At 51.6% G+C, this 24333-nt stretch overlaps 1 protein-coding gene across 1 annotated transcript in view; it reads left to right on the forward strand.

The window, feature by feature from the left end:
* The first annotated feature begins 2945 nt into the window (after window positions 1–2945).
* The window catches only part of BCAN (brevican), a 53059-nt gene continuing 31671 nt past the window's right edge, over window positions 2946–24333 (forward strand). Inside the window, exons 1-2 of the mRNA XM_077841599.1 lie at window positions 2946–3135; window positions 22514–22600. Coding sequence (XP_077697725.1) covers window positions 2946–3135; window positions 22514–22600 — 277 coding nt within the window. The remainder of the gene's footprint in view (window positions 3136–22513; window positions 22601–24333) is intronic.

Consider the following 24333-nt stretch of genomic DNA (forward strand, 5'->3'; position numbering starts at 1 on the left):
AGGAGCCTGGCTGGCAACTGGTGTCAGTTAGAGCAGCCTCAGGGATGCTCTAACTTTATATTCTGCTCCTTATGGGCCCTGGGGAACAGGGAATAGCCACAGCATGGTGTGCTGCAGCCATGTCCCTGATCCACTTCCCTGCACCAGGCTCTGGGAGCCGAGACCTTACTCCAGCTTCACACTGGCCAGGGAGGCTCTGCCCCGAGAAAGGGGGATTCTCAGGAGGGCGTTGCCACCCACTTTGCTTGACCTTTGAGCTGCTCTCGGCACAGGGGTGAATTTCACCCTGGAGGAGCAAAAAAGCCCGGAGGCCGAGAGCCGCGCGCAGGCCAAGCGGGGAACATTTGCTACCAATTATGGTTTCACGTCTCTTGCTGAACGTGCAGTTCAGGTTTCCCCTCTTTGAGCGTTTTGCCACAAATGTACCGACTCAGGATGTGATCTCATGAGCTGAGCAGAGACTGGTTGGGTCAGGGCTTGGACGGGAGACCTGCTGGTCATTGCTGATTCAGGAGATGGCAGAGAATCGGTGCAGAATGAATGGGCCATTGTGGAGTTTGGGGGGGGGCCTGGATGTCAGGTAAGATGCAAGCCCAAGTCTCTGCCCACTTGTGGTCATGTCACTGTTGGCATGATGGGACTGTGCGATGTGGCGTCCTGGCTCTGTTGCATTAGGGGAATCACATTCTGCAAACACCCTGTCTGGTTCAGTTGGACACAGTATTTTCCTCCCTCACTTCCTGTCCTAAAGTCTTGTGCGGTGTTGCTGCAGGATGTTAAACAGCTGCCACCCTCCACTCCAGAGGTGGCTGCATTTCAGTGCTTTTGGAGTGATCCCTGTGCAGTGCTGTGAAACAACTGGCACGTCCCTACACAGGGAGGAGAGAAGTGACCCCATATACAGATATATCCCTTGCCTACCTGTCTGGGGTGTTTAATGCTTGTCATAGAATATCAGGGTTGGAAGGGACCTCAGGAGGTCATCTAGTCCAACCCCCTGCTCAAAGCAGGAGCAATCCCCAATTTCTGCCCCTGATCCTTCCTAAATGGCCCCCTCAAGGATTGAGCTCACAACCCTGGGTTTAGCAGGCCAACGCTCAAACCACTGAGCTCTCCCTCCCCCCGCTTTGAGATCAGCAGATCCTGCAGGAGCCCAGGGTACAGTGATCATCAGATGAAAATGAAGGCCAACAATCAAGTTATATGATAGGAAAACCCTTCCAACTCTGGGGAAAAAAGCAGGGATGGGATAGAGCTGCCAAAGGAGCCTGTAGAATTGCTGGCCTGGCAAATATTCCAGGCCGGAATAGACATCCGTCTATTTCAGATGGTTTAGGAAACAATTAAGTCGCTTTTGCTCTGACTCAGGGTGGGGACGGAATTAGATTTAAAATGAGCTGGTTTAGCTAGGCTCCCACGCCGAGCATCCTTGGCCCTAAAAGAAAGAGGCTGCAGGAGAGGAAGGGGCTCATTCGTGTCGGGCCAGGGGAAGGGTGAGACCGCAAGGAAAGATGGCAGCATTATATCCCACTCTGGGATACAGGATTTTCCAGTGCCTTCCCTGTTCTGTACAGGGAAAAAGACACAGCCACATTCGAGTGACCGAACATTTCTAAGGGATACAAATCGGGCTCCGTGAAATTTTGGGGCCGAAATTGTTTTCGGCATAAAATGCAGATTTGACAGCACCAGAAAGATGGTGCGAGTTCTTGTCAGTTTCGCTGAATTGTTCCGGTTAAAAAGAGCGCCCCCCCCCCCCCCTTGGAAAAAATCTAAACGTTTTGTTTGAACATTTTCTAAATGAAATGTTTTGATTTTTTGGCTCAAAGCAACTTTTTTGTTTCAACCTTTCCTTTCATCTTATTTTTAAAACCCAAATAAAATGGTTGAAATCAAAACAAAACATTTCATTTGAACTAAAACAGGGTTGGTTTTTTTTTTTAAAACTTTTTGATTAATCAAAAATTTTGAAAACATTTGTTTTCTGTTTGACCTGAAACAATTTTTGTCTGGAATTGTCAGAGAACCAAAAAATCCATTATTTGCACAGATCTAGATGCAAACCCTCGTGCTTCAGGGCAAAACCCTGGCAGGGGTCAGGAAGATACATCCCCTGTGGGCTAACTATTGTCCAGTCTGGGGGTTTTTCAGCTTTCCCTCAAAGAAGATGGTACTGGCTACCACTGGAGACAGGACCCCAGACAAGATGGACTATTGCTCTGATCCAATAGGTCGAATCGTTATGCTGCTATTTACTTTGGTCCAAGACATGTTTGCTGGAAATTGGGCTTTGGTGCAGCTCTGGATGCAAATCACACTCCTGGGCTTATTTTTAGGGCTTGATAAAAAAATGAAATTTCCATCCCATGGGAAATTCCAAGATTTCAAAATCTGTTTGAGCCCCATATCGGGTTGAAATCTCAGAACTGTTCGCAAAGTGACATATGCCAAAAATGTGTGTATATGCTACATATAACATCAATAAGGAGTCCGGTGGAAGAAGTGTTTTTTTTACCCATGAAAGCTTATGCCCAAATAAATCTGTTATTCTTTAAAGTGCCACCGGACTCCATGTTGTTTTTGTGGATACAGACTAACACAGCTACCCCCTGATACTTGATATAACATCAATGTAAGTTCATAATATATTCTAACATATAATAGAACGTAAATACGGCTGAAGATGGTGAACTTGAATGCGAGATACAGGCCACATTGGGGAGCGCTAGAAGAGGGCAGAACAACATCTCAAGGGTAGCGTATGATGAGTGTACGCCACTGAGACTAAAAAGCCCGACTGTATAGGACAACGGGCCCCCACCACGCTGTACGGCATAGGGGCACGGGCGATGGAGAAAGCGGGTTCAATGCTTGCCGGTTTGAGAGGAGATGTCTTTACAGCATACGACAAGACACACAAAAGGGACGGATTTCGAAATGGGAGTATGAGGATACAAAGCAAAGTCCGTGATGTGGCTGACAAAATCCAGCAAGCAGGACTGGGCTGGTGTGGAGGCCTGGGGAAGATGAATGCAGGGGAGCTGGTGAAGACAGCCTGGCAGAAGAGGATGGGAGGAGAGACCCCGAGGAAGACCAAGGAAGTGGTGGCTGGACTGCATCAAAGGTGGTCAGCAGGTAAGTCCCCGTAGCACTGCCTGGGTGCCGGATGCTTGCACAATGCCCCGACCCCAGTTAATGGGAAAAGGGGAAGAAGAAAACAGAACATAATATAATCGAGACTATACCCAAAAAGTCCAAATAACAAAGTCAAACCCCAACGAGTTCTGGAAGGAAGAGCGTTTGATCATTTCCTGCAGTCATGTCAGTGAAATCGACATGGTCCCATGCAAAGTTCTGATTTTGTCAATTCGTCTTTTCCCAACAGAGCATTTTCAACAACCTCAGCTTATTTTACTCTAAGGGGTTTGAACGCAGGCCTCTGATTGCGGCAGCTGCTGCCGGAACGCTGCTTTGAGTCCAGAGCTGGCCTCTCTGTGGGTTTACACTCTCACACAAGCCTTGCTAGCAGACTCTTTCTTGGTACCCACAAATCTTTCTCGTGGTGAAGACATGTCCCTTTGCCTCTCCCTCACCCCACACCTGAGGAAGCAACAGCACCAGCCGTTTCATTAAATAAGGTGCCCCAGCCTGTAAATGGGAAAACAAACTAATGAAATTCCAGCATTGGTCAATGACAGCCCCGTTACTTCTTTGGAAATATAATAGCTAGCTCCGATACACTGAGATCTACAGGGGACAAAAAAAACCACCAAAGTTCTTGACAAAGAAGATTGGTATTGTTATTTCCATTTTACAGACAGGCAAACTGAGGCCCAAAGGGGTGAAGGACTTGCCCGAGGTCACCAAACCTGTCAGTGCTGATAATAGAATCCAGATCTCCCGAGTCCCAGTGCAGTGTTCTATGCACTAGGCCACACTGCCTCCTGATATCATTGCCTCCCCGGGGATGTGCATCAGGGCATTCTCTTGACCCTGCTAGTGGAACCCAGTGGTTTTATTGGTGAAGCAGATTTTTCTTTCTTGTTTATTTTTCACTCTGCAGGGAAATCTCCATCTCCCCTCTCTTTTAGCAGGAAAGCCCAGGCTTCCCTATTGGACTGGAGTCTCTCTTCTCCTGGCCGTTTGCATGCAGGCTCAGCACAGATGGCTTTTTCACAGTTGCAGGAGCGTCAACAGACAGCTCTGCTCACTCTGGAGGGTAATGTTGATTCATGCCCTACGTGTTCGGACTGGACTCCGGCAAATCACAGGTGCTCCATCAAGTCAAGCGATGGCTGCTCAATGTCCCATCCCGTCTGCTACCCTTCTTACAACAAGGTCACCTCTCTCCAGGCTCTGTATGCGTCTATCTAGCCGAAGCCTGGTTAGCTTGTGGGCTCAGACCTCGGTTCCATTCCCTGCTCCCTAACAGACTTCCTTGGTGACATCGGGCAAGTCACTTAGTCTCTTTGCCTCAGTTTCCCCACCTGTAAAATGGTGCTGATAGCACTGTATTACCTTTCAGGGACAGACATCAATCCAAGGTACTGATATGGCCTGCACAGGGGTCACTCACCCAGCTCTGAAATGCTGCCACTCTGAGGCAGGATGTAACAGCTATTTGACAGTGCACAGAGATCATTCCCCAGCACCAAAATGCCACCACCTCTGGGGTGGAACCTGGCAGCTGTTTCACAGTGTTCGGACAACACCATTAACTAGATCTTAATTCTTAGAGTGATAAATGATTCATTCCATTCAGGTGCTGTTGCTCTCTGTAAATTCAATGAAGCCATTATCCAACAGGCCCCTCTCCTGCTGCCCTCTGGTAAGGGACGTTTGAGAGAGATCTAGTTATAAAATACGAAGTTCTACACTGAATCCTACTTGCAGGCTATAAGACCTTTCAGAGTAACTTTTATCCTCCAAAGAGAGCCCAAGGCCTTCACAAACTAAGCGCAAATTTATGCCTTTAGTTTCTTCCAGGAAATCCAATTCATTTCCAAAGACAGTGTGGTCCAGTGACTAGGACACTAAATCACGACAGCTCGGTTCTGTTCCTGGCTCTGCCACTGACCTGCAGGTGTACGTACAGCCCGTTTGCATGCAGGGTCTTGATCCCAGCTGGGGCCTGTAGGGGCTACCGTAATCATAAAAGAAAAAGCCTTTGTATAACCAATGGCAGAATTTGGCTCTACCGTTGCTGACATGCAGCCAGCTCTGGGGTGGAAGACTGCAGCCAGTTGGCACGGAGCACCAACATTGCGGGTTAGGAAAGATTTCTGCCAAGGATAATGAAGGCAAAACTCCACTCTTAGGAGAAACGCCCTGAAATACTTAATGCCCAAGTAGGGCAGACAGACAGGAGCTTGATTTTTAAAATGCTCATTCTGTGAGTGTCCAGCAAACTGCAAACAATTTGCCTGAAACAGATTTATTCCTCTGCCTTGCCAGGATTTGAACCTGTGTCTACTGGAAGGACAGAGTCTTTGCTCACCAGCACAACCAAACCACACAGTTTCTAATGGAGCAACGCCTGATTTACCCACTGGAGTCAGTTCAGAATCAGGCCCCACTCAATCGAGCAGCTAAACTGACAGTGTAGTGCCCATTCTTAGCCCCTCACCCAGGATTTCCAAGCACTTAAACATGACCCCTTTGTGATTTGATTCGGTCCTTATCCTCGTCCTCTTTTTCCAGATGGGTAAACTGAGGCACGGAGGGTTCCACTCAAGGCCTGGAAGGAAGCGGGTTCTCATGGGGGAAAAGCTACTTAGTCTTTTCTGCAACTGAAGACATCCAGGTGGCCTCACGGAACGTACCGCACTTGGGAACAGTCAGGCTGACAGATGTTGTTCCCTTGCACTTCCCTGTCGGGCTCTCTGTGCCCATCGGTTGTCTCGTATGCTTTGGGCACGTCTACATTTGAGCCGGCAGCTGTGATTCCCAGCTTGTGTGGCCATACCCATGCTAGCTCTGCTTGCATATCCGCAGCAGGATGGGCGGCTGCTCAGACTAGCTGCCCCAAAGACAAAGACAAACCTGCCTGACCCAGTGACCCACCGGCCTGAGCCACCATAGAGACGTATGGACAGACACGTTTATCGGCGCCGGGAATTACACCTCCCAGCTCAAATGCAGATGGGCTCTTAGACTGGAAGCTCTTTGGGGCAGGGACCGTCTTTCTGTTCTGTGTCTGTACAGCACCGAGCGCCCTGGGGTCCTGGGCCAGGACTGGGACTCCCAGACGAGACGGTTACAAGGATAACAAAGTGAACAGGATTTCATTCCCCACCCTGAGCCGCTGACGCCAGGTGCCCCTCGGAGCTGCCACCCGCTATTAAAGAAGCGGCGTTCAGGGGAAAAAAAACATCCCAGGTTCTCGATTGTCGCTAACTTTTCTGGCGCGAACTGCTGCCAAATGCTAGGCCGTGTAGCTGGAGCCGTGTGGGTCCCAGGATATTGGAGAGACGAGACGGGTGAGGTCATTTCTTTTATTGGACCAACTTCTGTTGGGGAGAGAGACCAGCTTCCCAGCCACTGGGCTCCATCCGGGCTCCCCCAACGCTCACAAAGACTCCGGGTAATTTACATTACAAAGCAGCCGCCCTCTGTCCTGCCTCTTTGTGCCTTCCGCCAAAGGCTGAAAATAACTCAGCCCAGGGTTCAAACTGCACCCCCCCCCCACCCCCGCAAATAGGGACAGGGCAGGGCTGGTTTGTGCATTTCTGCTTGCAATCTGAAACGATGCACAAAGGTATCAACTAACATTCAGCCGCTAGACGGCAGGTAGCCGCGTGTGTCTATTGAAACCCGTGTGTGTGCAATGAGGGGACGATCAGGATAAGGGGACTAGACGGGGGTGGGACGGGACCCTGCATTTCTCCAAGCAGAAGCACTGCGCTTTGGATTGCAACTCAGGGGCATCAGCAAGTTTTGGTGCATTGGATTAAAAATCTGTCCTGCTCCAATTTCCCCCTCTCTCCGTGGGATATTCTGCTGGGTTTTGCCAGTTGCAAAGGGGAGGGGGGAATTTTGCCAGCTCGGCGCTGAATTAGAAATACATTTGCCAAGCTGTGTGATTTCTTGGCACTCTTTTTTTAAGGGGGGGGGGAGAATAAAAGGGGGGGGGAGGTTTTGTGTGTGTGTCTGTGCATTGGGGAGCTCGTTTCAACCTGGGTCCTGCCTCGCCCGCTGTCTGAGCTCCCGGCGGTATGCGTTTTCTGTGCTCTCTTTTGGAATAACTGCAGTTCACCTCTGCATTGGCCCACTGCAAGATCCAGCCCAGCTCCGGAGGAGAAGTTCCCACTCTCCAGCCCCCTTCGCAAGATCAGCATCCACACGCCTGGCGTGAATTTCCACCCCTGCAGCCGGCTGCCTTCTCAGGAGAGGTTAGTGAATGACTTTGATTTCGCGGCTTCCTCCTTGCTGCGCTGGGATCCAGCTCTTCGGTTTCTTCTGGCTTCTTTTGGGGCTGGGTCGTGAATCCTTTCCTCGCATCGCGGAGCAGCAAGCTACTCCCAGGAGCGTTCCCCTGGGGCGACGAGGTCCCCCTTGTTAATAAAGGACTCACACTTTGGCCCTTGGGTTTGTTTTTCCAAGTGCAAATAGATTTATTGAGGGGTTTCAGAGGAGCAGCCCTGTTAGTCTGTATCCGCAAAAAGAACAGCAGGACTTGTGTCACCTTAGAGACTAACCCATTTATTTGAGCATAAGCATCGGATGCATCCGATGAAGTGAGCTGCAGCTTATGCTCAAATAAATGGGTTAGTCTCTAAGGTGCCACAAGTCCTGCTGTTCTTTTTGCGAACAGATCTGTTGGTCAGTCTCTCTTTTTTTGGAGGACAGAAAGTCAGAGGAAAAGCTCAGCCTGGCACTGAGATCTCAGCCTCTTGCAGAGTGTGACAGGCAAAGCCATTTTCCAGTGCAAACAGTTTTTGGTTGGGGATGTGTGTGTGTGTTGCGGTTGATGCATGAGAAGACATGCAGTGAATATGCCATTTGCAACACTCAGCTCTGTGCAGCAGGCAGGGGATCAAGGGGGGGACGCTTGTCACTTCAGCCGGGGCCCCTCATGTGGCTACCTCGGGGATTTGTCCTTGGATCTGCGATGGTCCAGGGTTTCTCTCGCCGCACTGAACAATTGTATATGTGGGCGAGCAAGCCTTTTAATAGGTTGCCTCCTCCCTTGTGTTGCGTGTGCAAACTCTCTCGTCCTCTCACTCCGTCGCGGCTCCAGCCCTGGAAACGCGTGGGGGACTTTTAATGGTTTTTATTTCCTTTTATTTTTTTTTTAAAGTGGCATGTAAGAGAGAATTTACCACTGGCCCGGGTTCCATCCTGTATTAACAGCCCTGGAGCCTGACACTTGCCGTTTGTACGTAGAGGGCAGGGACAGTCTAGGCACTGGCAGGGCAAGCCTGTGCTAAACTTCTGCGAATGCGCCGTTGAGCTCTGCCCCGCCAGACTCTCTTTAATGGAGCAGGTTGAATGTAACTCGCTCTGTGGGCTTTCTGCTGAGACTGCCAATAATTGGGGGGGTGGGGGGAATGTGCTAAGGTGGCTTTCCTGTAAGAAGGATGGGCTAGCAGCTCCTGCATGGGGCTGGGATCCAGGAGACCTGGGTTCTTGCTGTGTGTGACCTTGGACAATCCACTCCATCCACCTTGTGCCTCAGTTCCCGCCCATATAAAATGGGGCTGCCCTATTCCACAGGGGTGCGGTGAGGCTAAAGGCACCCATGCCTGAGAGGTGATCGCCTGCTGTGGTGAAGAGGGCAGCTCAGTGCCTGGAGAGCTTGCTTGGGATCAGCTCTCAGGTGCTGGGTTTGATGCAGAGGTTCTTCAGCCTGCCTTATGCAGCAGGTCAGGTGGAAGGAGCCTAGCGGCCTGGAAATCGACAAGACACTCTTTGCAGCCCCTCTGCGACAGGAGCCTAGCGTGTTTCCTGGAGGAAGGCTTTGCAGGGAAATGCTGGGGGTGGGGACTTACTCAGGTTCATCTGTTTGCAAAACAAAACCCAGCCTTGCAGATTCCCTAGTGGGTCCCATGGAGAAGCATGGAAGGCCAGCCGTATCCAACCCCATGTACCTTGTCTGTTGCAATGACCCCCCCAGAAACTCCACCTGCTAGCTCAGGACTAACCTGCCCCCATGCAGGGCAACGGCACGTTTACTGTCTGCGATACAACAAGCCGGAACCAGCCCGCAAATACGCCCCGTGCCCTGAGGGCCCCATCGCACAGCCCCTGTGGAGCTAACGGACTCGACCCCAGGGTGGATTTGATTTAAATCACTAGTCAGGGAGACTCGGTTTAATCATGGATTTCTACATAAAAGAGCATTCTGGAATATGCTGCTCAAACAGTTTCACTTTTGTTTCTACTGCCTGTCCCTCCCTTCTCACATTTATCTCCAGACTCCTTCTCCTTGTCCAGATCTATTCTGCCCCCAACAATCTTCTATTCACTGAACTTTTTGAAACTTTGCACTTTTAGAGCGGGGTAAGGGATTGACTCTGTGTACACAAATTTGCAGAGGGACAATAGGGTTGGGGTCTGTTATTTCTCACCTCTCTATATTATTTATTTATTTTAAAACATTTTTGCTGTTAACAAGCGTGTTATCTCTGGAGACACAAATCCACAGGTTGAGAACCGCAAAACGAAGCATCTCTGATGGTAACTTCTAGACTGAGCACTGAGTCCCGTTGGGTAGATAGAAAGATTAACCTAAATAATCTATACAGAAGCCCCTGGAACCTCATAAAACTGGGTCCCTAATCCATGAACTATTGGAACTGCTTTACAAAACTTTTCTTAAACTTTACATGAATATATCATCTCATACGATAGAATTAGAATTTATAATCCCTATTTCATGAGGAGATATCTTTGAGCTACAATGTATCTATCTTTAGAGAGGGTTTTTCCTCAAAAATCCGATTTAAATAAAAAAAAACCCGATTTTTTTTATTTTTTTTTTTAAATAATTGATTTTTATCCACCCTGCCCAACTCTCAGCCCGTTGAAAACAATGGCATCTTTGCCGAGGAGCACGGCAGAATCGGGCCTCTCTGCTCCAACGCCTCAGTATTAGGATGGAGTTCCTGACGGCACGTCTCCACTTAAACAGCTGCCCCGCTTCAATGTAGACGCTCACGCTGCTGACGCCAATAAGCAGTTCTCCTATCAGGAGGCGACAGCCAGGGGGATAGAAGAATTCCTCCGTCCACCTAGCACTGTCTACACCAGGGGTGTATGCTGATGGACGTCCCCAGTGGAGACCAGCCCTCAATTTCCAGGCTGGGGAGGGAATTAAGACCCTTAATTGCACTTTTTTTTGTTTTGTTTCAGTTAATTGATGGCTATTTATCTTGCTGCAAAAGTTTCCACCCTAAACTGGCAGTTCAGAGGCACCGCAGAATACTTGCTGTTACTTTAGCATTATTATGAAAGGGCTGGAGGGTCCAACCTAGATCAGTGGCCAAGCGTGCAGACACACTGGCCCAAACCCTCAAGGGTATTTAGGCAGCTAACTCCCACGGGAGTGAAGGGCCTAAATACATGAAGATCTGGGCTACAGTGCTTAAAGTGGGAGGAGTCATTTAAAGTGGAAGGAGGGGGTCAATCCCCCCCCAGTCAAAATCTAAACACTGAGCTGGGTTGCGCAATTTAAGCTCTCTTTCTAAAGCTGCCGCTCCCAGTTTAGGATTGAATCCCTCATTTTGTTCAGACCACTTTAAGCACAGCAACCCCACAGTAAGAGACAGCCCCGGTCCTGCAGCGCTGACAGTCTAAATAGGTGAGGGGAAACTGAGGCACGCAGAGACTTGACTTGCCCCAGGTCAGCTGCCAAGCCGGGACTAGGACCCAGGTGTCCCAACTCCTTTCCCAATGACCCAGCCACAAACCACCACTGCCAGGCCTGCTGCAAGGAGATGTTGTTAAGATGGAGGAAACTCAGCCCTTCAGAGGGGGGGCCACAAGGGAGAGCCAGTTTGGAGCAGAACTTTCCCCACAGTGTTGGGTGGTCCTGGGATCTGGGTTCTGGGTCCTTGAACCGCGCCTGTCACAGTACTATCTGAGCACCTTCCAGCATGAAGTGACAGCGATCCCATGGGGTTGGTTTCTCCCAGCCACCTGCCTAGGGGGTTTAGAAGCTTGCAGAGTCAGCACAACCCTAGATCTTTGATCCTCCACAACACCTCCCCCTGTAAGGACAAGGGGGAAAGGCAGTTTTCAAGCCAAGATCTGAACAGAGGTGGCAAGGCTGAGAAATAGAGGACACCGGGATGCAGTGGAGAAGGCTCTTGCACCTACAATGTGCAAGGGGAGGAGGCGGCCGGGGCCAGGCAATGGGCACGAAATACACTGGTGGTTTTAAGGGAAGCTAGACAATGGGGCTGCTCTTGAAAGCTCTGTGCTCAGACGCTGGTTTTGGCCACAGTTTCCTCCTCCTCCGACATCTCAATTCTCCAGCGCTTTGAAACCTGCAAAGAAACCCCAAGCAAAAAATCTGAACCGGTCATTTTCCCTTATTGCTGTCAGAGGGCTCCCTGAATCTTTATGCCAAGCAGCAGGAAGGGCGGGAAACACTTATCTCGCTTGCCGCGCTACTCAGACTAGATATTTATTTATGGCTGTTTCGTTCTTCAGAAGCGCTCCGGAGGTTTACAAGTGACTTCACCTTGCTGTCCGCCTCTTAGTGGAATCATGAAGGCAGGTGGCATGGGCTAAACGTTGCCGCCCAGGACTGGGAGGCAGGATGCCAGGTTTCTCTTTCCACTGAACGTGGTCCAGTGGTTAGACTGGGGCAGGCTGGCCATCAGGACTCCTGGGTTCTATTCCTAGGGAACGTGATCTAGGGGGTTAGAACAGGAGGAACTGACAGTCAGGACTCCTAGGTGCTCTTCCCAGCTCTGGGAGGAGAATGTTGTCTAGTGGTTAGAGCAGACTGGGAGTCAGGATTCTATCCTACCTCTGCCACTGCGTGAGCATGGGCAACTCACTCCGCCCCATCCCCCCAAAACCACTCTGTGCCTCAGTTTCCACCACGGTCAAATGAGAATTTGTAAAGTGCTTTGAGATGAGTAAAAGCAAGAAGAGAGGAGTATAGTTTAAATGCTCTCCTGAACTGCTTGGTTGATACCAAGTACCACACACTGCAGGGGGTAAGCTGCACTTTTTCGTTCCCAAAAGAGACAGACAGGGGAAGCATATTAATATGTTTTTAAACATGAGCCCAGATATCTGGCCAAATTCCAGTCTGGATAATTATGTTCTGCCTGCTTAAATGTCGCCAGGGGCTTTAATGGGATGTGGTTTCCTTCTTCACTTCCTACCTTAAACGGTTTAGTTGGTGCTGTTATATGAGGCCACAGTGACCCATCCCAGAAGTGGCTGCATTTCAGCAATCTTACATATCGCTCTCCTCAGCACCCAGATGCTTGTGAGACCCAACAGTGATGACCGTTGTGACCTCAAGCTTTTCTGTGTTGCTGCTGGTCTGATGCAGTCCCTGCTTTTATCCCAGCATGCCCCGAGCCTCCTTCTCCTGAAAACATATATGAGAAGAGCTCTACCCTGCACCATGTGCTCCCTCGTCTGATGGAGTTAATACAACAAACTCCTGTTGCACTCTGCCAAAGGTTAGCACAGGGGTCCTGGACTCCTGGGTTCTATTCCTGGTCTGGTCACTCTGTGACCACAAGTGAGTCACAGTCCCTTCCTGTGCCTCAGTTTCCTCATCTGCAAAATGGAGCTAATACTCCTTCAACTCCCTGGGATGCTGTGGGGATGTCCTCGCAAGTCCTTGGAAGATGCTAAGTGCATATTAATGGACGGATTTGGGAGATTGTTTTAGTAGTCATTTCCCCCTGGCAGGAAGAAGACCCATTTCTGCTGTGAGTGGGTAGTGCTCCGGGGCTCTTGGATAGGGAAACCAGGGCTAGTGGGTTTTTCAAAATGCACCAAGCTCTTGAACTAAAGCAGGGATCTCAAACTCAAATCACCACGAGGGCCACATAAGGACTAGTACATCGGCCCGAGGGCTGCATTACTGAAACCTTTTCATACAAAGATACAAAAGCCCACCCCCCTGCCCCCGGCCCCGCCCCCACTCCACCCTTTCCATGAGGCCCTGCCCCTGCCCCCCCTCTTCCCATCCCTTCCCCACCCCCATTCCAACCCCTTCCCCAAAATCCCCTCCCCAAATCCACCACCTCCCTGCCCCTATTCCAACCCCTTCCCCAAATCCCTACCCCGGCCCCGCCTCTTCTCCGCCTCCTCCCCTGAGCACGCCATGTCCCCACTCCTCCCCTCTCCCTCCTGGAAAGTCCTAAGCGCTGCCAAACAGTTGTCTGGCGGTGGGAAGCGCTGGGAGGTAGGCAGAGGAGCGGGGACGTGGTGCTTTGGCGAGGGGGAAGTGGGGTGGGAGGGGAGCTTGGCTGTCGGTGGAGTCGGCGCCTATGGCAGGCCGCAGGAAATAACTGCATGTTTGAGACCCCTGAACTAAAGGATCAGTGCAGAAAGAAAAAGAAAAGAAAAATCGCTCAAAGATTTCTGGAACGAGGTCTAACACACTGGCTGGGGCGGTAGAAGCCTGGCATAGCAGGGAACGTGTACAGTAATAATCATCATCCCTTGCTCTTCTAGAGCATTTCTCATTAATAGATGTCAAAGCACTTTACAAAGGAGGTCTGTATCATTATCCCCACTGTACAGACAGGGAAACTGAGGCACAGGGCGATGACATAACTTGCCCGAGGTCACCCAGTAGGCCAGTGGCAGAGCCAGGATTAGAACCCAGGTCTCCTGCTGTACCCACTAGGCAAGATGATATAAGAGAGCAGGATCTTACCCTCTGTGTACAGTACACCTGAGTATATGTCTGTATACGTCGCGTGTGTGTATCTCTGTGTCCATATGTATCTATGTGTACACTTGTATGTCCGTAGGTACATATATGTGTGTGTATGTGCTTGGTCGTGTGTTTATATGCGTATGTAAGTATTTGTACGTGTGTGTGCATACTTAAGTATGTGGGTGTGTGCATATAGCTGAACAGGGCATTTGTGGGGCCATGCTCGTGTTTGTACAGGACTGTGTGTATCAGTGTGTACCTGCGGGTGAGGGGGATCTTCCCACACTGCGGTTAGAAGCCACCTTCCTGCAGATTGCGTTCTGACCTCCCCACCTTCGTTGGCTCTTGGCACAGCCCTCTGAAGGGCAGAGAGTCTGCGTGGCACCCAGCCCCGAGGCCCCAGCCGCCCTGACTCAGCACGGTGAGATCCAGGTGAGGGGGAAGGCGAGCTCAGGATGCTGACAGCGGCCTGCCCTCTCTAGCAAATGGCCCCTTTCCAGGCTGGAGATCTCACAAATTCCCTGGAAATCTGGACTCTATTAGGATCTGCAATACGATAGCACCAAGGGGCCCCCAACTCAGACCGGGACTCCCTTGTACCAGGAGCTGTACATGAGCACAAGACAGCTGTGTAGGTCCCTGAATACAGATTAGGTGGAACTGTAGCCTAAGCAACGTGCTCCAGATCACAGAGAGCCCAGGGACAGAATCCAGGGGGCTGATCCTCGGTTACACACAAGACCCCTTTGTGTTGCTTTGGCAAGGGGACAAAGTGCCATCCTAAGAACCCCTCTTGTGCAAGGGGCCTCCATGGCCAGTGGGGAGCTGGCCTACAAGCCCTGCTCCCAGTGGCCTATAGAGGGAGTGGACTGACAACTTGGCCAGAGCACACTGCACTATGACTATTCTCTGCTTTCTGGGGGGCAAGGCAAGTAAAGTGCAAGTTACAGCAGCCTCTGGGCTGCTCTAGCTGACACCAGGGTCCAGGCAGAGCCCTGCAGAGCTCCAGCATACAGGGACATAAGCCACCTTTATGCCCCATCCTTCTTCTCTGAACAGACTAACTGACAACGAGGCCACTGCTCTCCAACTGGGAGGTAGCATGGTCTAGTGGGAAGATCATGGGACTGAAAGTCAGGAGACCTGGGTCTGTTCTCAGCTCTGCCCCGACTTGCTACATGACCCTGGGCAAGTTCGTTCCCTTCTGTCTGCCTCAGTATCCCTCCCACCCTATGTCTATGTAGGCAGCAAGCTCTTTGGGCCTGGAACCAGCTCTATATATGTACAGCGCCTAGCACCTAGCTATTACAGTAGTAACATTGCCTGGGTGCTAACCACTGGACCACCACTACCTGCCTGACTCCATTTCAGAGTAGAAAACTCATCTCAGTGCGCTCAGCCGAGCAGCTGCTCCCTGCACCATCCTTCGATTTATTCCTTTTCCACAAACTCCCCACTGGCTCCAGCTCATTGCGCCTGAACTATCAGCCCTGCTCTGCTCCATTGTTCTCACAGACCCTGGGCAGAGCAGCCCGTTCCTCGAGCAAGGAGCCCAACTCCGTGGGCATGACTGGGGGACGGACATGGGGTGGGGGAAGGGGCTCTTGGAGGCCACGTGCCTTTGTGAGCACGACGTCTTGCCATGGCCAAGCCATTTGCTGTCTCTGCAGATCTGGATCTCAGCTGCATCCCCCGCTATCTCAACCGGAGCGGCAGCTGCTGGCCTTCAAAGCATGGGCCCTGAGCCAGCCGGATCGGAGCCGTTAGCCCTGGGAGCGTCATTCTCATCTGCTGAATGCAATTAGAGGGGAAGGAAGAAATATGTGTGGGGCCGGGGGGGGGGTCGGGGCTTGTGACACCCGCATCCCACCTCCCCACCCCCTTGCCCAGTCTGGAACAGAGAGCTCCATTCTCCTTCCCTAGGGGGTAACCCACCAGGCCCTAAGTCACTGACTCCAGAAGAAACCCTCCCCTCTTCCCGTTTCCACTCTGTTAGGCTGCTGCCAAGTTTTTCTTGCCAACACGACGGCTCCCGAGTGCGTCCATCACAATGTGCCCCCTTTTCTGCATCCAGCAGGGGATGCCCCCCCCTGCCCCCACCCCCATCCCCTTCCCACTGCACTGACAGCAGACCCAGCTCTGCTTCAAGAGAAGAACTGAGGAGTCCTCGCTGCACTGGAGAGACAGTATGGCTGAGTGGCTGAGTCGCACAAGACAGGGACACAGAAGACCTGGGTTCTCTCACTAGCTCTTCCTGCTCCTATTCTGTGCCTCAGTTTCCCCCTTTGTCAGATGGCGAGAATGAAACTGACCTCCTTTGGCAAGTATGTTGAGGCTGTGCCTGAAAAGCACTCGCTAAGAACCAGGTGTTATTATTGTTCGGTGGGCCACAGAGAACGGACCCAGCCCCCAGCTGACAGGGCGCCTTTGTGGTCCCTCCTTCATGGTAGGAACGGAACGCATCTTCCCCTACCGGCGTCAGTACGTCTGCTGCAGCTGGACCCGAGCCTCCCACCCCAGGGGATGAGCGCGTGGGCCTGAGCGCACCCCGAGCCTCTGCCGGTGATGCGACGTGCACACGATTCTTCCCAGCGTGTGCCCTGCTAACAACCGTCCGTCTACCCGGCCCAGGCGGCTTGCTGCCAGCCGTCAAGGGGAGCGGGTGGAAAATCCTCCAGCTGGACCAGGCGCCGCTGGAAAAGGCTCTTTCTTCTAAATTGACGCTTTCCGGGGGAAACAGGCTGATTGCAACAATTCCCCCCCCCCCCCAAACAAAATTTAAATACGAAAGCGTCTTGATGAGGCCGGAAGGGAACGTTTTGATTGTTCCTGTCGAGAGGACTTGGTTTTAAAAACGGGACTTTACTGTCTATTCTGGTGAGAGGCGCTAGGCCAGGGAGTTGTCCCTTGCCAGCCCAGGGGGGTGGCTTCGTATAAAAAAAGAGCCCCCCCCACTTTGCCTGGGGCAGTTGGAATTTTAAGGCGGAAGGTAGAGAGAAGGGGGGAGACGTGCTTGGAAAATACCATGGGAGCTCTCAGTGGGCTGCGTGGAAATTACGGGCTGGCTGTTGCAAAGCAGAGAGGTGCTTTTCCTTTGCAAGAGCATTCTGAGCCGCTGTCCTTGGAAAGCATGTTGGGGCAAGGGTGTGCACGTGGGATTGCATGCGTGTGGGTGCGTGTGAGCATTGGTGGTGTGCAGGAAAGCAGTTGCATGTGTTTATATGAGGGGAAAAGCACGGGGGAGATTAGCCATGTGCCAGGGCGTGCAGGGAGCCTGCCAGTGTGCGAGCGTGGGGAGTGTGTGCGTGTGCACGGTTTTGCACATGCACGTGCATATGGGGGGGGCCTGTGCACGCTGGTGCAGATGTGTGCAAAAGCAGGCGTGCCTGGCAATGCACATCAAAAGCGGGACTTTACAGGAAGGATTTCTTCTCTTCCCTTGTTTCTGGGAAAGATGCCAGGGCCCAGGATGTGCTGCGGCTGACTCATCCTGCAGCCGAGTCCCCGAAAAGCCACCTCTCTGTGTGTCTCCTTTGCCTCCTGCCGGCTGACAGTGCACCTTGTGATGGGGGATGACGAATCATCACATGACGGGGGGTGGGGGGGGGGGGTTTGAGAAGGCCTTGAATGGGGATCAGAGCAGGTGACCTTCCAACAAGGAGACAAGCTGCTGGGACAGGGGAGCCGGCAGGGGGGGCGGGCTGAGCAAATGAGGGTCTCAGAGGAGACGGCAAAGCTGAGGACAGGCCAAGCAGCCGCCAGACTTCTCTGCTTCTGGCCAGGGGACCTGGCATTTCATCACGGCCTCGGCGACAAGCGTCGTGTGTGTGTGTCTTGGGAGTGTGTGTGTCTTGGGAACGGGACGCAGCTGCTCCAGCCAGCTCCCTCAAACTTCCCCACCCTGCTGCTAATACAGCCAGCCCGGAGCACTGCTCCTGGCTCTGGGGGTTCCCAGGAGCCCCACCATCACCGCCTGGGGATGGGAGAGGTGGGCCCCCAAGGCTGAAACTCTGGATCCAGTCCTCCAGTGCCAGGGGGGTGCACAAGCATCCGTCTAGGATATTTATTGGGTCCCCCATTCCCCTAGTGTCCCAGCACCTCAAAAGCTTGCTGTTACAATCACAGACTCACAGCATTAGAAGGGACCGCAAGGGTCATCTAGGCCAGTGGCTCTCACCCAGGGGCCCAGGGCCCCCTGTGGGGCCACGAACAGGTTTCAGGAGGCCGCCAAGCATGGCCGGTGTTAGACTCATTGCGGCTCAGGGCAGAAAGCCGAAGTCCCACCGCATGGGGTTGAAGCCCGGGGCCATGAGCCCCGCCACCCGGGGCTGAAGCCGAAGCCTGAGGAATGTAGCTTCGCAGTTCCCCTGTGGCGTGGGGCCCTGGGCAATTGCCCTGCTTCCTCCCCCCCCCCACCCAATGCCGTCCCTGGCTTTTATATGCAGAAAACCAGGTGTGGCACTGTGGGGCCATGGAGTTTTTATAGCATGTTGGGTGGGGGCCGGGGCCTGTGAAAGGAAGCGGCTGCGAGCCCCTGATCTGGTCTAACCCCCTGCCACGATGCAGGATTCGTTGCGTCTAACTAGAGCCTCACAACGGGCCCTGGGAGGCAGGGGAAGAGAGGGACTGAGCCCCAACCGGATTAAATGTACTGCTTGGGGAGAAGGTGGCGTTGCTTTACATCAGTGGTTCTCGACCTGTTTCTCATCGGGGGCCGCGTATGCGGCTCGCAGTGTGTTACATGGGCCGCAGGTTGAGAACCGCAGCGTCCCCCCTTAAAACGGCCCACAGTCCCCTACGCCCAGCGCCCCCGCCCAGAGCGGGGCCAGGAGCGGAGCCAGGTGCAGAGAAGGGGGGCCAGGAGCGGAGCCCCACCTAAAACCTGGGGCTGCTGCAGCAAACCCCTGGTTCCCTGCACCCCCTCACTGCCCAGAGCGCCCCCTGCAAACCTATCCACAGACCCACTCCCCCGCCCCCTGCTGGCAGGAGCGCTGGTGCAGGCTGCAAGGCGCTGTCTCCCCCTCAGCCAGCCCCGCCCCCTGCCAGACCAGAGCCGCAAATTTTGAATTTTTTTTTTTTAGGCACACCGCTGGGCCGCGGGTTGAGAGCCGCTGCTTTAAATAGTTCCCGAGCCCTCTAGTGGTGCTCCTGGTGGCACGCGGTTTGCCAGGCGGCCACACCGCTCTGGGATTTGCCACAGGGAGGATGGCCTAGGGTTGCCGACAGCCCCTCATTACAAGAGATGCCCCTTCCCCCCCGCCCCCATCTCTGTAAAACAAGATCGGGAATTGCTAAGTGCTACCAAAAGCAGCAAGAAATGCCCCTGGTAAATGCAGAGGAGTGCTGCTTAGTATTATTCTTAACCAGAATATCAGGAAGAGGGGTAGGGCGGGGGTGCTAGGAAAACAGTCCCTTATTTTTGAAATACAATGCTGGCAACCGTAGATAACCTGCCCATGTGGAGAGCCGCCTGGCCAACGCTAAATGTCCAAGAAGCAGGAGCCAGGCCTCCGAAACCAGGAGGTTTTAGGCATTTAAAAAAAAAATCCTTATGATTTTGAAGCTGAATTGGGGATGTCTTTCGTTTGCTTTCTGGGCCGTTGGGCGCTCGGGGGTCACACGTTTCAAGGTTCTCTTTGCAAAGATGATCCCTAGACTCTTATTACAAAAGAGATTCTCCCATCGTCACGTTCTGCCAGGAGCTGGGGCTTTACAGAAAACACTGATTCTAGCGAGACTCAGAATGGGCGACGCCAACGAGAAGCAAAAGACGCAACACTAACTTGGCCCAGGGCATTGCGATGGGGAAGGGGCCAAATCTCTTGTGATCCTGACGTGAAGGGGGGGGTGTTGAACCTGCTTTCTCGGGTTGAAGCAGTCTTGAGAGCAAATCACTCAAGCTGCGATGGCGCCCTGGGAACGGAAAAAAAAGAAATCATCCAACAAAGGCTTTCTCGTTTCAAAGGCTAAAGGCAAACCAGCCCTGGTGGGACTGGCCTGATCCCACGAGCTACCGGCTGCTGGGGTTGAATCCCAGCCCTGGCTTCAGAGCGATGGGCTTTGTATTTTTTATTCCCTCTCTCTCCAGAGCTGTGATCTTGAATTCCAATTCATCCGGAGAGAACAACAAAAGCCCCAACTTGGCTCTAGCATGGCTAAGTTTGGAAAGGAACAGGAAAGCTGGGGAGGGGCGCATGGTGTTCAGAGATCTCTCCGTGCTCACAAGAAATCTGGTTTATTCTCTGTCTGCATCCAACTGACTCTGCGTAACAAGAGCCGCACAGTGTATGGTCCAGTCTCCGTCTGGGAAACCCAACCCTTAAAGACAGTCTCCAGCATCATCCGTTTGTGTGTGCGTACGATGAAATCGACATCTTACCGGCATTTGCCTATAAAAATCGAACCCTTCCAACCTAATTCAAATGATAAAACCGCATTGAACTACAGCCATCTGCCCTTGTTCCACCAAACAGCCTGTGAGGTAGGGTAGTGCTGTTATTCCCGTTGTACAGCGTGCCTCAGTTTCCTCGGGGAGACTAAGTAACCTACCCAAGGTCACGGAAAGAGTCCATGGCACAGCAGGGAATGGAATCCAAGGCTCCCAGGCTAGCGCCCTAACCGCTGCACCAGACTCCCTCTCCCTGGTGGCTGCAGAGAGAGATGCAGCGAGACGGACACTGGCGGTCAGCAGAGAGGGGAAAATCACATGGCAGAGTCAGCATCAGCCCTTGGAAAACTTCTTAGAGATTAATTCATTGGGAGCAGTGGGGGAGATGGGGAAGTCTCTTTGTGCCAAGCAGCACTGAGAAACGGCCGGGGATATAATAAGCTCTTTGGTCAGCGCTCGGCATTCACAGCCTGTGAGCAGCGAACCTCCAGCGTGAGCAGAATTTCAAAGGAAGGCCATCTTGGGCCTCCCCCCGTGATCTTTGTACACCACTGTGAAATCCTTTTGCAGCTTCTCTAACTAATCAATGACCTCTCCGCCCCCAACCCCACCCCAGTGGGTCTAGCAGACTGTCTGGGGCAAACAGGATCTTGCAAAACACACGTTATTAACACCCAGCTTGGGTTCGTAATCACAACGCCACCCAGAATGACGCCCAGCTGAAATCCAGCCACCCTGCTCTCATTATATTAAGGGTTTTTTCTTCAGTGTCCCATGAAGCCAGGAGCTTTCAGGTTGTCGCCGAAGGCAAGGCATCCTGGAGTAGGTTTCAGAGTGGTAACCGTGTTAGTCTGTATCAGCAAAAACAACGAGGAGTCCTTGTGGTATTTTAGCTTGGGCCAGAACCAAACTCCTGGATCCAAATGCCCTCCCCCCCACCACGCTCACCAGCTTTGGAACAGTTTCAGAACTTGGCAAGCGCCGATGCCAGTTTTACGGCCGCATCGCCAGATTTATGCAGGGATAAGTCAGCAGAGAATTGCTCCCTTCAGATTTGGATCATGCTTACAGACCCAGATTCTCATTTACCCTACGGACCTTTGAACTCTAATTGATGTCCTCTTAAGGCCTCTCTACTCTGCCAGAGTTGGGTAAAGAGGTTCCTAGTGCAAATTAGATCCCATTTATTTCCCTACAGGACCCTTGCTTCATTCAATGTACAGAAAGGCCGGTGCTCTGGGAATGAACTGGGGCTGTGTAGCAAAGAAGGCTGTTTGTAACTACAGCCCTGAGCAATGAATTTCTTAGCCTCTCTGAAACTCTTTAGTTAGACATGGAAGGAAGGTAACTTAAGTGAACAGCCTCAGTTCTGCAGAACAATCTCACGCAAGCAGAGATAGAGAAAATTCCCCCCCCAGGAATTTATCCGTTTTTATTACCACCACAACAAAAACAGGTGAAAATCAGTGCAAAAAACGATTAATCATTGTTCTGGGTAAATATCGGGGTTTATTTTGTTGGCTGGAAAGACGGCGGGGGGGGGGGGGGGAGTTTTCAGCCGATTAATGGCTCGAATTCTGTTAATGCTGCAGCCAACCACGTCAATTAACACAGAACCCAGAACACAAGGCCATTGCTGAGTTTAAGAAAACAATCTCTCTCTAATCCCCAAATAAAACTTTTCATTTGAATCAAGAAGTTACCGTTGTAGACTCAGAACTATTAGCCTATAAATATTTACATTTAATAATTGGGCCGCACCATTTGCATACACTCATTTTTTTTAAAACTTTCAAATACTTCTCTGTGTTCTGAAACGTATTCTGATACAGATTTTCGTTTTCTTCCCATTTTAGCGTGTCAGATCTTTAAACTCTTATCTGCTAACAGCTTGAAATGGGTACGTGGTGAGCGTGAGATTCATCAGTTTGTTCAGATGTGCACACGCTTCAGAGCTCGTCTGCGTGCCTGTGTTTATTGTGTGTAGCTTCTAGACTAATACGTAGAGCTTTACTTCATAAACAGGGAGCTTTGCATATCCACACAGCTAATGTATTAACTTCATACAGATATCTCATGCAATGTTTTGTATATTCCTAATAAAACAAGTTATTTTTTTACATATTTGAATGATACAAAAGTAGGGTGAAAATCAGTAAAAAACTGCATAATACTTTTTGCAAAACCTGGGAATTTTTCGGTACAAATTGGTTTAAACCAAAAATGAAGGGGCTTACTCATCTTGTATATTTCCTCCCGCCCAGGTGGAGCGATGATGAACATGATGCTGCTGCTCTGGGTATTTTCCCGCCTTGCTTTTACAGACGCATTTATCTCTGGGGACAGTGCAGGTAAGTCGGACACCCTCCGAGCCGGTCAACAGGCAGCTTTGCAGTGGCTGCGGCCGAAATCCGTTCAAAGCTGATTCAAGAGGCAGTAGGGTCGAGTGCATTAGGGCATGGGGCTGCCTCTGCAGGGACCTGGGGTCTAGTCCCGGCTGTGCCTCTGACCTTGGGCCAGTAACTTCTCCTGGGTCTGTCTTGTTGAGTTGGGTTCAAGGCAGGGACTGTCTCCTGCTATGGGTACGTGCAGCACCCAGCAGAATGAAGTCTGGATCCTGGTTTGGGGCTCTAGGCATTATTGTAACGCTATTACAGGCAGGCCTCTTATTAAGGTTGCCCAACACTTCCCATTCTAAGACCCTGTTTTCAGTTGTTTTTAACTTTGCCAAACTTAAACCACCTGGGCTGAAAATTTTCCATGCCAGGTGTTTGACTGAGGCTGAATTTTATGGGGTGGTAGGAGGGGGGATTTTTGCTGAAATAGAGCAACCAGTTCTGAAAGTGAGGCCAGGAATAGAGACGTTCTTTGGCCCATGTTACAGAAGTCAGGTGACCTTTCTTTGACAAACTTTAATGCCCCCCCCCCACTCCCCAGCTTTGGAGCAGGGAGTTGAAATTTGACAGGGGGGTGGCCTCTGGATCTGGGAGCTGCCTTTTGCGGTCCCTGTGAAAATCCACTCAAATTTGACCAAGGCTTCGGTGGGAGAGGAGGGGAAGTTTGCACATGCCACATAGAGACTTAGAAAAGATGGGTTGGAAGGGACCTCGAGAGGTCACCAAGCCCAGTCCCCTGCGTTGAGGCAGGACCGAATAAACCTAGACCAGCTCTGACAGGGGTTTGTCCAACCTGTTGTTAAAAACCTCCAATGAGGGAGATTCCACAAGCCTGCTCCAGAGCTTACCTGCCCTAGAGTTAGAAAGTTCTTCCTGATGTCTCACCCAAATCTCCCTTGCTACAGATTAAGCCCCTTGCTTCTTGCCCTGCCATCCCTGGACACAGAGAACAATCTATCCCTGTCCTCTTTATAACAGCCCTTCATTTGTTTGAAGACTTATCCACCCCCCTTCCCAGGCATGCTTTTCTCAAGCTTTTTTAGTCTTTCCTCCTAGGTCAGGTTTTCTAAACCTTTGGTCACTAAAACTTTGCACAGTATGCCCGCTGAGGTCTCACGGACCTCTGCCTTACGGACGACACCTGTTTGTACACCCTCAAAATGATATTAGCCTTTTCCGTGACTGCGTCCCGGTGTCCGCTCATTCAGACAGCTATCTGCGAGAATCCCCAGCTCCTTTCCAGCAGTACGCCCGTTAGTGGGTGGTCTTAGATTTGAGCTAAATTTCCTGAAGATTCTGCCGGCTCCGAGCGAGAGCTTGGGGCCAAGCAGGAATTTTCCTGCCATGACAGAGCTGGGCTGCCGCAGTAGGGCAGGCCCCTGACCTGAGAGTAGGCAACCTTGTGCTCTCCATGACCTCCCTGCTGGGCCCATGCTAAGCTTGCAAAGTCAAGCCCGCAAGAGTTAGGAAATGCTAGCAAAATGTCCCCCATGGTCATCTTCATTGTGAGACAATCTTTAATTACATGATCGTATACTCCCCCCCGCCCACCCCCACCCCAGGGCCCCTCCTCAATCAGCACACAAGATAGAGGGTGCTCTAGGGACATATCAGAGGGGTCTGTAGGACCCCTGTTGATGCAAAGCTGGGGAGTGGGGGGGGGAATGGGCATTCCTCATTTTCTGGGT

This window comes from Eretmochelys imbricata, chromosome 24, assembly GCF_965152235.1.
Source record: "Eretmochelys imbricata isolate rEreImb1 chromosome 24, rEreImb1.hap1, whole genome shotgun sequence".
NCBI lineage: Eukaryota > Metazoa > Chordata > Testudines > Cheloniidae > Eretmochelys > Eretmochelys imbricata.